Source organism: Ovis aries, chromosome 4 (assembly GCF_016772045.2).
Source record: "Ovis aries strain OAR_USU_Benz2616 breed Rambouillet chromosome 4, ARS-UI_Ramb_v3.0, whole genome shotgun sequence".
Lineage (NCBI taxonomy): Eukaryota > Metazoa > Chordata > Mammalia > Artiodactyla > Bovidae > Ovis > Ovis aries.
Window position 1 is genome coordinate 103,711,773 of NC_056057.1, and position 13,105 is coordinate 103,724,877.

General features: G+C 37.4%; 1 protein-coding gene across 6 annotated transcripts in view; it reads left to right on the plus strand.

Annotated features, from left to right (window-relative positions):
* The window catches only part of TRIM24 (tripartite motif containing 24), a 116,058-nt gene extending 104,449 nt beyond the window's left edge, over window positions 1-11,609 (plus strand). For 4 of the 6 annotated variants that reach the window (XM_015095400.3, XM_027968854.2, XM_027968853.2 and 1 more), the window contains 5 exons: window positions 551-879; window positions 1,673-1,805; window positions 2,797-2,871; window positions 6,602-6,751; window positions 7,713-11,609. In XM_015095400.3, the coding sequence (XP_014950886.2) occupies window positions 551-879; window positions 1,673-1,805; window positions 2,797-2,871; window positions 6,602-6,751; window positions 7,713-7,922 (897 nt within the window). In that variant the 3' untranslated portion in view covers window positions 7,923-11,609. Of the gene's footprint in view, window positions 1-550; window positions 880-1,672; window positions 1,806-2,796; window positions 2,872-4,728; window positions 6,752-7,712 lie in introns of those variants that run through there. The other 2 variants (XM_060415135.1, XM_060415136.1) reach the window with 1 other exon arrangement.
* The last annotated feature ends 1,496 nt before the right edge of the window (window positions 11,610-13,105 follow it).

The window sequence follows — 13,105 nt, forward strand, 5'->3', positions numbered from 1 at the left end:
TTAAAGGAAATAATAGATTTAGTTCTTAATTTTAAATTTTCACCATTCTAGGCTCCAACATAAAATTTAGGTTCAACTTGATGATATTAATGGCACTTGGAGAGGTGAAATTATCGATACCAAGAATTAAAGCAGTATACCTTTCTATGAATGATTTAAAAAAATCTACAGTAGGAATGTTTTGTGTTTGGGTGTAATTTGAATTAACGTTTCCAGTAAAATGTATTTACAGTTCACATGGTTGACTTCTACATTAACCACCTATCCTGCCACTTCTGAAGCCGTTGAAAAGATTTTTCCTGTATTATCCACACCCCCTTACTGCTGCTGATCTTCTGTTTGGAAGATGTTTTCCAGTAGAGGCCCATGTCTTCTTTACCATTAGGGCCAGTTAGCAGTAAACACAGTCTGCTCTCCTGCAGTTTCATGTGCTCATTTGAAATAACCAGGTGCTCATGAGTAAGCAGATTGCAATCCAGAATTGCAGTAGTGCTGATAAAGAATGGCAGTTTAAGAAATCCATACACATAGTTAACTCTTTCCATTGCAGACCAACTATCCAAGAAGCATACTCACCTCCCTGCTCCTAAATAGCAGTCAGAGCTCTGCATCTGAGGAGTCTGTGTTGAGATCTGATGCCCCTGACAGCACAGGAGATCAACCTGGACTTCACCAGGAAAATTCTTCAAATGGAAAGTCTGAGTGGCTAGATGCCTCCCAGAAGTCACCCCTTCATGTTGGGGAGACGAGGAAAGAGGATGACCCCAATGAGGACTGGTGTGCAGTTTGTCAGAATGGAGGGGAACTCCTGTGCTGTGAGAAGTGTCCCAAAGTATTCCATCTCTCTTGTCACGTGCCCACTCTGGCAAATTTTCCAAGGTAAGATGGCACTTGCTTCCCTTGCTTACAGTTTTTCACTATAAATAATAATAGCAATGACATTTGATCCTGTAACACAAAACCTTTTTTTTTTTTTTAACACAAAACCTTTGTAAAAATTTAAATAGAAATCCACTTGGCATAAATTTATACGCCAAAATGTTCAGCATAGGGTTTTCCATACTCTGTCTCCCATTTCGTTTGCTTCTCTCATCTCTCAAAAACCTAGTCTGCTATGTCAAGGAAAAAAACATCTGGCCCTTTAAATTATTACAAGGAAATTACCATGAAGAACAATGGTTCTTGTGTACAACTGTCATAATTTAGTGCATCTTATTTGCCAGGCATTTGAGTTTTATTATTTATAAATATCTTCAGTAAATTCTTAGACCTTATGAGATGATAATAATACAGAACAACCACTGTATAATTTCAAACTTAATAGTACCAAGAGTGTTTCTTTTTCTTGAATCATTTGGGGGAAAATGCCATTCGTGCCTCACATCAGCCATAGATTAATGTGTGTGTTTTGTTTGTTTTCTTTTGTGTGTATATTTCATGCCCCCTTCACTGGACTAACACACCCCTTAGGCCCATGAACTGTATTTCTGTTGATAAGCTCTCAGCACGGTGCCATGTACATAGGAGATAGGTGGTAAATCCTCAGTGATTAACAGTTACACCAAATAAATAATTCTGCATTACAGATGGCACGGAGCAGGGTGGGAAAGGGAGGTGGTGAGGAGAGGAGTGATGCCGCAGGAACTCAGTCAGATACTTCCTCCCCCAACAGTGGAGAGTGGATCTGCACTTTCTGCCGAGACTTATCTAAACCCGAAGTTGAATATGATTGTGATGCTCCCATTCACAACTCAGAAAAAAGGAAAACTGAAGGCCTTGTCAAACTAACACCAATAGATAAAAGGGTAAGTTTCCAGCCTAGACTGTTAAACTTAGTTGTTTTGGTTAGACGCCTCATCGTTGTAATGCAGCTGTGCCGTCATCAAAGAAGTGAACTTTTCTTCCACAGAATACAAGAATCTTAAATAATGGCAATTACAACTTTTTTAATGAAGTAAAATAGCAATGCTATATATACATTTCCTAGAAGCTTAAAATACAGTAATTGAACATGGTAGACTACATATCCTTTATATGGTCTGGACTTCTAAATTTAACCTACCTTTAATAAATTTTAGTTATATTTTCTACTACAGATATGTTTTCTTCCTTGGAATTTGTTCGGAATTGGCAGCAAAAGGATGGGTTTTCTATTTACTCTTCCTGGAAATAACTCATTCTTTCACCCAGTGGTACTGGATTTATACCTTAAAGCCAGCTAATGTATTTACCCTTATTTATTACTAAAGAAGCTCCTTTACTAATTTATTAAGTAGAACAATCAGTATGAAAGTTGTCGTGCAAGAGAGGGCTGAAACATGCACTACCACTGAGACATGGTGGTTACTGGGGTAGACTTGTAAGCAGAGAAATAGCAGAGTGCATGATAGAAACACCTGCAAGCAGAGAGGGACCTTAGGACCCAACACCCCATGGAGAGATCCACCTCTGGATCGCTTAACACCTGGATGGTTTTTATTGATTATGCATCATTTTATTAACTATGAATAATTCAGTATAAAAATTGCAGAGATAAGTGGAAATAAAAACTTCAGGTAGTTTTCTAGTGATACTGTTTTTATTTCTGTAAAGACTGCTCTCATATGTTACATGGATCCCAAAATGTCAAACAGTACACTGTAGCAAATGATTGGAAAGGACATCAAAGCCCTAAGTATCACTGTTTTTTGTATTCATCTGGCTTTAATTTCCATTCTGGTACTTTTAGATCTATTAATATTGCTACTAAAAATTAGTTGTGACTTGATTATTTCTTATTTATTTATTTATGCTTAGAAGTGTGAACGCCTACTTTTGTTTCTTTACTGCCATGAAATGAGCCTGGCTTTTCAAGACCCAGTTCCTCTGACTGTAAGTATTAATTAAAGTGCATTAAAGTATTAAAATGCATTTTTGTACATTGGGATGGTTTTTCTGAAACTTGGTTTATGAGAATCTAGTTTCTGTACCATTTTTCAACAGTAAATTTCTTAAATTAATCAAAATCTTAAAACTTACTGCATTGTTGTTGTTTAGTCACTCCCCTTGCTCTTCTGCCCATGGGATTCCTCCAACAAGAATACTGGAGTGGGTTGCCATTTCCTTCTCCAGGGGATCATCCCAACCGAGGAATCAAGCACGCGTCTCCTGTATTGGCAGGCAGATTCTTTACCACTGAGCCACCTTGGAAGCCCTATTAACATACTGAATGCTTTAATCTTGACTACATTTTAATGGTCACTAACTGCCCAAAAACTTCTGTTCTATTTTCATGTATTCTTTTTTCCTCATGTATTTTACTTACTATTTTCTGAGATGATTTAAATCAATTGTTTCTCTCAGGAGTTTAGGTATATATATCCTAAAGCTATTGAGAAAGAAACTTTCCATTTCAGGTAAAGACACCCCATGCCCAACCCCCATCTCTGTACACATTTTGATTTATAGGTGCAGACTTCAAGTAATAAGTTCAGTTCAGTTCAGCCACTCAGTCGTGTCCAACTCTTTGCGGCCCCATGAACCACAGCACACCAAGCCTCCCTGTCCATCACCAACTGCCAGAGTCTACCCAAACCCATGTGCCATTGAGTCAGTGATGCCATCCAGCCATCTCATGCTCTGTCGTCCCCTTCTCCTCCTGCCCTCAATCTTTCATAGCATCAGGGTCTTTTCAAATGAATCACCTCTTCGCCTCAGGTGGCCAAAGTATTGGAGTTTCAGCTTCAACATCAGTCCCTTCAATGAACAGCCAGGACTGATCTCCTTTAGAATGAACTGGTTGGATCTCCTTTCAGCGCTCAGCTTTCCTTATAGTCCAATTCTCACATCCATACATGACTACTGGAAAAACCATAGCCTTGACTAGAGAGACCATTATTGGCAAAGTAATGTCTCTGCTTTATTATGCTGTCTAGTTTGGTCATAACTTTCCTTCCAGGGAGTAAGCGTCTTTTAATTTCATGGCTGCAATCACCATCTGCAGTGATTTTGGAGCCCCCAAAAATAAAGGCAGCCACTGTTTCCACTGTTTCTCCATCTATTTGCCATGAAGTGATGGGACCGGATACCATGATCTTAGTTTTCTGAATGTTGAGCTTTAAGCCAACTTTTTCACTCTCCTCTTTCACTTTCATCAAGAGGCCTTTTAGTTCTTCTTCACTTTCTGCCATAAGGGTGGTGTCATCTGAATATCTGAGGTTATTGATATTTCTCCCTACAATCTTGATTCCAGCTTGTGCTTCTTCCAGCCCAGCATTTCTCATGATGTACTCTGCATATAAGTTAAATAAGCAGAGTGACAATAGACAGCCTTGACGTACTTCTTTTCCTATTTGGAACCAGTTTGTTGTTCCATGTCCAGTTCTAACTGTTGCTTCCTGACCTGCATACAGATTTCTCAAGAGGCAGGTCAGGTGGTCTGGGATTCCCATCTCTTTCAGAATTTTCCACAGTTTATTGTGATCCACACAGTCAAAGGCTTTGGCATAGTCAATAAAGCAGAATAGACGTGTTTCTGGAACTCTCTTGCTTTTTCCATGATCCAGCGGATGTCAGCAATTTGATCTCTGGTTCCTCTGCCTTTTCTAAATCCAGCTTGAACATCTGGAAGTTCACAGTTCACATATTGCTGGAGCCTGGCTTGGAGAATTTTGAGCATTACTTTAGTAGCGTGTGAAATGAGTGCAATTGTGCGGTGGTTTGAGCATTCTTTGGCATTGCCTTTCTTAGGGATCGGAATGAAAACTGACCTCTTCTAGTCCTGTGGCTACTGCTGAGTTTTCCAAATTTGCTGGCATATTGAGTGCAGCACTTTCACAGCATCATCTTTCAGGATTTTAAATAGCTCAACTGGAATTCCATCACCTCCACTAGCTTTGTTCATAGTGATGCTTCCTAAGGCCCACTTGACTTCACATTCCAGGATGTCTGGCTCTAGGTGAGTGATCACACCATTGTGATTATCTGGGTCGTGAAGATCTTTTTTGTACAGTTCTGTGTATTCTTGCCACCTTTTCTTAATATCTTCTGCTTCTGTTAGATCCATACCATTTCTGTCCTTTATTGAGCCCATCTTTGCATGAAATGTTCCCTTGGTCTCATTCTATTGTTTTCCTCTGTTTCTTTGCATTGATCACTGAGGAAGGCTTTCTTCTCTCTCCTTGCTATTCTTTGGAACTCTGCATTCAAATGGGTATATCTTAAGAAGTAGACATTAACAATAGAGGAAGAGGTGTGTGTGTGCTTACCATTGACTTCAAAAGCTTCATATTTCAAGTTTATGTGACTTTAGTGCATTATGGGCTTCCCTAGTGGCTCAGCTGGTAAAGAATCCACCTGCATTGTGAGAGATGGGGTTCGATCCCTGATTTGGGAAGATTCCCTGGAGAAGGGAAAGACTACCCACTCCAGCATTCTGGCCTGCAGAATTCCATGGACTGTATAGTCCATGGAGTTGCAAAGAGTCAAACAGGACTTTGCAACCTTCAGTTTCACTTTCACTTAGTGCATTATTGTAAGGTGCTGGAAAGAACTTGCTACTCAAAATATGTTCTATTCTCTGATGTCTGAATTTCCTTTAAAAAGCTAATAGATTTGTTAAAAAAATTTTTTTAAATGAATGCAACATTAGAAAAGAAAACTAGCCAAGTAACACTGAGCTGAGAAGCAGTGAACTTCTTTCCTTGTAAATAAGTTTTGAGAAGTTAAGATCGGAAAAAGAAATGCACTTGACTCTTAGAACAACACAGAGGTTGAGGGCACCAACTTTCTGCACAGTGGAGTCTTCATGTGACTTTACAGTCAGCCTTCTGTATCTGCAGCATCAATCAATCACAGATTTTATAGTATTGCTGTATGAATTTCATGGGAAAAAATCTGTGTATAAGTGTACCTGCACAGTTCAAGGGTCCACTATAGTCTTTGGGGTGGAAGGCCCTTTGTGCCCAAAAGAAGCAGGGCAAAAATATGCCAATAAAAAGTTAATTCACTTAAAAATGTGACCTAGAATTTGGTGCTTTTTCTAATGTTGGCCTACTGTTACATTTGGCATGAATAACGGCAACAGCAAAATAGGCCCCCTTAATATATATTATCTCATTTCATCTTTACAAAATCCTATGAGAATGGTAGAATTATTTATGTTTGAAACTTGAAGAAACAGCTTCAGTGAAATGACTGAACCCAGTAACATACCCAGGAGAGTGTTATTGAGTAGCAGAACTGCGGTTCAAACCCAGATTCAGAGCCCACTTGCTATAACACATGCAGCAAAAACATGTCAAATCTTACTAGAAGTAATACTTTTTCTAATGATTACCTTTTTTGTTTAATAATGAAAAAAGGAGAATAGTAAGAGGGTAAATGTAGTAGGGTTTTTTCATTAAAAATAACTGATGAAAATTTTTGATAAAAGTGACACAAAACATTTCCCGATGTCTGGAAACATGTAGGTGCTTGCAGATTTTGCTGAATATATGTCCTTATCAGTGACAAAATAGAACTGAGAAAAGCAGTAAGGACGATCTGAATTATATACTACTTATAGAATTTATATGGGACCAGGTAGAATTTATTTATTATAACATCACATTTCTTTTGAAAGGTGCCTGATTATTACAAAATAATTAAAAATCCAATGGACTTGTCAACCATCAAGAAAAGACTACAAGAAGATTATTGCATGTATACAAAGCCTGAAGATTTTGTAGCTGATTTTAGATTGATCTTTCAAAACTGTGCTGAATTCAATGAGGTGAGAAGGGGGCGGGGGGGGAATAGCAATGTGAAAGTAATGTTAAACCAAACACCTTACCAACAAAGGAGATAAAGATATCTATCTGTGGTAGCATAAATTTTCAAAAGTTCGAGTCTATGTCAAGGAATGAAAAGAGGTTATTAGGAAAATGTTATCCACATGTGGTGGCTCAGACGGTAAAGCATCTTGCTTACAATGCAGGAGACCTGGGTTCAATCCCTGGGTCGGGAAGATCCTGTGGAGAAGGAAATGGCAACCCACTCCAGTACTCTTGCCTGGAAAATCCCATGGACAGAGGAGCATGGTAGGCTACAGTCCATGGGGTCGCAAAGAGTCAGACACGACTGAGCAACTTCATTTCACTTATCCACATGTATAGTCAAAGGTTTATTATATGGTGAGTGGAGATGCAAATTACTGTTGACAAAAACAGTTTAGAAAATATTTTTATCTAACCCAGAAGCATTCTTTGTCATTCTCACCTTTATTTCTTGAAATATGGCATTTCCAGACTTTAGTCTTTGTGATATTGAAATATTAAGAATGTGGTTTAAATAATTCTTAATTAAGAGTTTTCTCAAAAACGTTATCATCTAAACATCTATCAGACTTAAAGCTTTTTGATGCTAGTTTGTCCTTTATGTCGGTTACTCATTCCAGAGGTAGATATTATGTTTGTTCTAAAAAATACCTGTTACTGGATTCTGATTACAGCATCTCTTTCATATCTTTTTGGTAATCTAGATGAGTCCAGGCCTTTATTTACTTCTTATCTGCTCTGCTCTAGACTTTGTCTTGCCCCAGACTATCATTTACTTTACATCAAAGCTATAGGTAAACAGTTCTTTCTAAACAATCCACTGATATTCATAATCTTGAGGTAAAAGGGAGCAAAATATAAGAAATCTACTAGTTTTATTGACTAAACATTTTGTTAATTCATATTTTTATTCGACAGCCTGATTCTGAAGTAGCCAACGCTGGTATAAAACTTGAAAGCTATTTTGAAGAACTTCTGAAGAATCTTTATCCAGAAAAAAGGTTTCCTAAACTAGAATTCAGGAATGACTCAGAAGATAATAAATTTAGTGATGACTCAGATGATGACTTTGTACAGCCCCGGAAGAAACGCCTCAAGAGCATAGAGGAACGCCAGTTGCTTAAATAAGCACACTGGCCTGTGCTGGTTTTTAGATTTTTGTTTGTTTTCAAAATACATTTTGCCACTAATTTAACATCATTACCAAGAAGAGTTTGTGACCATCTTAAGTTTTCAATGTTTACTAGACTCCAATTTCCTTAATAACCCATTTCTTTTAACCTTCTTATTAAGAAAGGAAACGAGGAAGGAAGGAAGGAGAAAGGAAGAAAGAAGCATCAACAACAAAATAAAAAGACACTCTTCCCGCTTCCTGGATTTCAAACTGCAGTCCCGAGTGACAGCTACTACAGAAAGGACTTTGTATGAACTCTAAGTTGAAAATTTAATGTGGTCTGGATGTGTGCATTAATCCATTTTTAGAAAATACCACTACTCAATTATGGACCAACCTGAGTTAGGTGTACTGCGTGTAAGTACAGTACTCCATGAATGTCAGTGGTAATAAGAGTTCTATCCTAGAATGCCCACTGGTGCACCAAGAAAGTAGACTAGATGCTGTTTAAGAAGGTGCCTAATAAGCATATCATGTAAGATGGCAACTGTATTAAAGAAAAAGGAAAACAAATGTTTGATTTTTTTTTTAATCTGTAGAGGTGTTTAATATAGCAGGTTTTCAAGGCCATGTTTCATACGTTTCTAAAATCTCTCCTTCTTCCACCAGGGAAGGAAGTAAGTGTACTTGTTTGGTTTTGCTGTGTGTCTGTGTGTGGACTGGTGTTTGCATTTTAACTGTGCAGATGACCCTTTTATAACAAGACTCATTGTCTGCAGTATGGCTTTTAGTGGAGCCATCCAGAATATGAAATACAGCAGTGTGTGCCATATTTGATGTAAAGATTCTTCAACTTATACCCTTTGGAGCATTAAATACAAATTCCCCTGAAAGGGACCAGTTTTTGTGGTTTTCATCTGTCTTTATAAATTGGAATGAAAGTCTTTTGTGGACATTAGAAGCAGGCAGTTAGAGGGAATTATAGTGAAATTTAAATTTTTTCTAAAGCATCTATTTTTCAGAATCAGAACCTCAAATTGATTCTTTCTGACTTAATCTGGGCTTCATTTTCATTCTCTTGATGGAGAGAGATAGAAAACCTACCTTCTGAAGGCAAGCATATTCTTCCTGGGTCAGCCTTGGCTAGTTTAATTGACTTTCATGTATTCCTTTTACTTGTTGTTCAGTATCAAGGAATGTAACTAGATTAAGATAGAAGAAAATTGTTGTGCCATTTCCTAATCTAACGTTTGACAGAATACATAAAATGTTTTAGTTTGCCAAAGTAAACCTTTATTTATAAAACATCAGTTGGCTGAGGATATTTTCCTCTTAGGCCAGAAGAATAAAAATATAGCTGACTTGACAGAATTTTATCCTTTGGATGGTGTCAGGTCCCATGTATTAAACCTAGAGGACTTACTTTTATCCACATGGCATTATTTCTCCAAATGGATAATTTGAAAATGCCTTGTGGCTAAGTCATTGGGTTTTCAGGTACTGCTGAAGATAAAATGAGAAAATACTGATTATTTATTGGCAAGAGCATCTCACTTTGTGTAGACTTAGTCCATATGTCAATTATGTATTAAAGGTTAAGAAACCGTAATTTGCTTTTCCAAATACGTGTTTCAGGGAAGTTGTTGTTGTATGGTTTTGAGTATGTATTTGCCATTTATTCTCCAGAAACAAACAGATTTCGGTAATAGTGCATTTACCACTTGATTGTCTTCTTTTGCTCCAGCGTCTTTAGCACAGCAGCCATGGAGCTGTTGCTAATCCGTTTATTGTTTTTATGTTAGAATAGTTCCTTAGGACATTTTCTTTTTCCACATTTGTCTTCTTAGTTAAAGGAGGGCACTGCAGATAAATTTTGAGGATGATCACAAAGGGAAGTAGCACTTAAGAGTGAAAAATTATAATTTCCTAAATGCATCTGAGCCAGAATGTCTACTAATGTACCCAGAACTTTCACTGTTATATTCAGTGCCATATGAATCGTTTAAAACAATATTTTTCTTTCACCTTTATATATATATACATACACACACACACACACACACACACACACACACATATATATATATATATATAGCTGAATGAAAGGCACTTGACAACCACATATATTAGAAGAGTTTCTCTCTCCAAATAGCATTTTCTTAACAGTCTTTAAAGTCCTCTGACCTTATTAACAGGTGCCTATGTGTCCAGGAAGATCCCAGCAAAGTAGTCCTTAAATTATAATAGAAATAAGCTATAAGAAGAGCCTGACTATACCTCATGGCCACTTGGAGAGCATTCCTTTCAAAAGGTCAGTGCAACTCAAGCAACCTTGACCTAAACTTTGAAAACTCCAGTTTTTACCTCTGATCAAAAACTCCTGGAGATTGCCCTCTATATTTAGAACCAAGAGCCTCATGTCATATCTGCAGGACTCCCAATGCTGAAGGGGGATCACATGATGAACAGGCCATGTGGCACCTAGAACTGATTCAGTCCAGCTCATCAAAAGTTTTCCCAGGTGCCAAGCATCTGATCTTTCCCATCAATAAGAAAACCCAATACACAGTCAGTGTACTTACAAGGATAATGTATACCATGATAGTGAAAGTGAAGTTGTATCCACCTCTTTGCAACCCCGTGGACTGTAGCCCACTAGGCTCCTCGGTCCATGGGATTCTCCAGGCAAGAATACTGGAGTGGGCTGCCATTTCCTTCTCCGATATTAAATTCCAAATACTATCTGGCAATACAATTATCTTGCCCTTTGAATTAACAGGCCCTGCTTTTCTTTTCTGAATTGAAGGGTAGGAAATTGGAAGTTTCTAGAAGGGAAATGTCCTCTTTTGGTAGCTTTACTTTCTTTTCCAAGCTAAAGAATTGGCTCCACATTTTACTACTACACAATAGTGTAGACATAACACAGTTTAGGACTGCTTCCAAAAGATTCATTCCACAATCAAAGGGTGAGTATATGAATTTGCATTTCAGTTTTCTCTTGCTGTTAACACTGCTTAAACTTTTAAATTTAGGTTACATGGAGAGACTAGTTAGACAGTGAAAGGAGGAACTAACTCCTTTTGATCTACAGATGAACGTGAATCCCAGCAGTAGGTTGCTTCACGGAAGCAAAAGATTTTTAAATTTAAATAGAATATGTTCTTATTTTTTCATCTGTATCTGTTATGAATGAGAGAAACTGAGTGATCTGATTAGCCATTAAAATTATGGACATAACCATGAGTTCAACCATCTAATTGCTTGTTGAAATAGAAAGTGAAAGTTGCTCAATCGCGTCCAACTCTTTGCAACCCCATGGATTATACAGTCCATGGAATTCTCCAGGCCAGAATACTGGAGTGGGCAGCCTTTCCCTTCTCCAGGGGATCTTTAGAAGCCCTCCTTTAAAATAACCATGCACATACATATTTTTTAAAAGTTTTTATAATATCATGTAAGTTAAGAATTCATGTCTTTTTATGTATATTATCTCTTCATCTTGGATGTGAATTATCTAAAATTCACATTTGATGGCTCATGTTCTTAAAAGAGAATAATGCTAGCCAATCAGATCACAGTTTCTCTCCCCATGAAGGTTTTGCTTATTGTGAAGGATATCTGAGGCAGTAGTCTTTGTTGTTGTTTTTAATTTGGGAGAGTCAACTAATGCTTTGATTTTAATAAAAATCAGCTTTGATGAATTTTTACTGTGAATATTTTACCACAACAAGGAATTTTTAATGGAAAAATTACTGTTTGTCATTCAGTAGAACATTAACTAGTGTGGGTCTCCTTTGTGTCCTTTGTATATTCCTCTATAAAATCGGTCCATTTAGGGATGAGCTGTGTATGCTAAGTCACTTCAGTCATATCCAACTCTTTGCAACCCTATGGACCATAGCTGCTAGTCCATAAACAATAGGAAGACTTTTAAACAAACAAAAACAAAACTCTAACACAGGGATTTCACCAACTTTAAAAGATAAGTAAAACATTAATTTGGCAAATGGGACGGAAGAGGAGGGTGTCAGTGAGCCATTAAGGGCCATGCTTTGGCAATGATGCTGTTTCTCTAGTCATTGAAAGCATTTACTGATGAGGGTGTATGTTAAGAAAGCTCAAGATATAATAGGTCCCAAATAAAGGCATTGACATTCATATTACAGGAGGATTTTTTGGCCACTGTAAACTGTGCTTTGAAGAGATTTTAAAAAATCAAATTCTCTTCTATACATAAAACTATAGATCCAGAAATTCAACCTCTGTCTCATTGCATAAAGCAAAATATGCTTGTACAGAGACTAGAGTTATGTTACTATTGTTAATACCTCAACTAGTATTATCTTTTAGTGGACTGTGAAACCAATCCAAAAGTTTTTAAAGTTTTAAATGACTTGACGTTTGTTGACTTTCATTTCTGCTAGTGCCTGAAATGATTAAGGTAAGCAATATTTATGAGATTATAAAAGATTTCTGAAATTCAGTATTTGAATTGAAATTATGTTGACAGGGTTTGCTGTAGACTAATTTAGTGTTTTCTAGGAAGCTTGAGTACTAGACAGTTCTAGACAACATTGTATAGTATCTTAAGCTTGGATACCACCACACTGAAAGTTCCTGAAATCCTTGGGAAGGTGCTTAAGCATCAGTTTTGTCAGTGGTTTTCAGTCACTGCTATTCTTTAAGTATTATTTACTGCTAAGGTCAGCGTTAGGGTTTTGAGTTACAGTTTGTCATGGGTTGTTCTTTTTTTTGGCTGCCTCAGGCCTTAGTCATGATGTGGCGTGCAGGCTTAACTGCCCTAGTTGTGGAATCTTCCCCAACCAGGGATCAAACCCACGTTCCCTGCATTGGCCAGTTGAGTCTTAACCACTGAACCACTAAGGGTTATTTGGCTAACCCTACATGTGTAGCCAAGACACATTTGCATCAAAAATATTTTGGTCTAAAATTTTCTAATAACTAGACTAAGGTCTACAAACTATTTAAAAGTATTAAAGATGACAATTTAGGTAATCCAAACAAACTTTTATTCAACACTTCATGAAGAAGGCAATGGTTCAGAGAACAACAAAATGGTATGGAAGGCAGGAAGTTTTATGGGGTAAAGAATAAAGAACCAGAAAGTTAGTACAGAGACCAGAAATTGCTTGGCATTTGATGATTGGCTGACTGGATGTATGGCATGTCTGGTCAA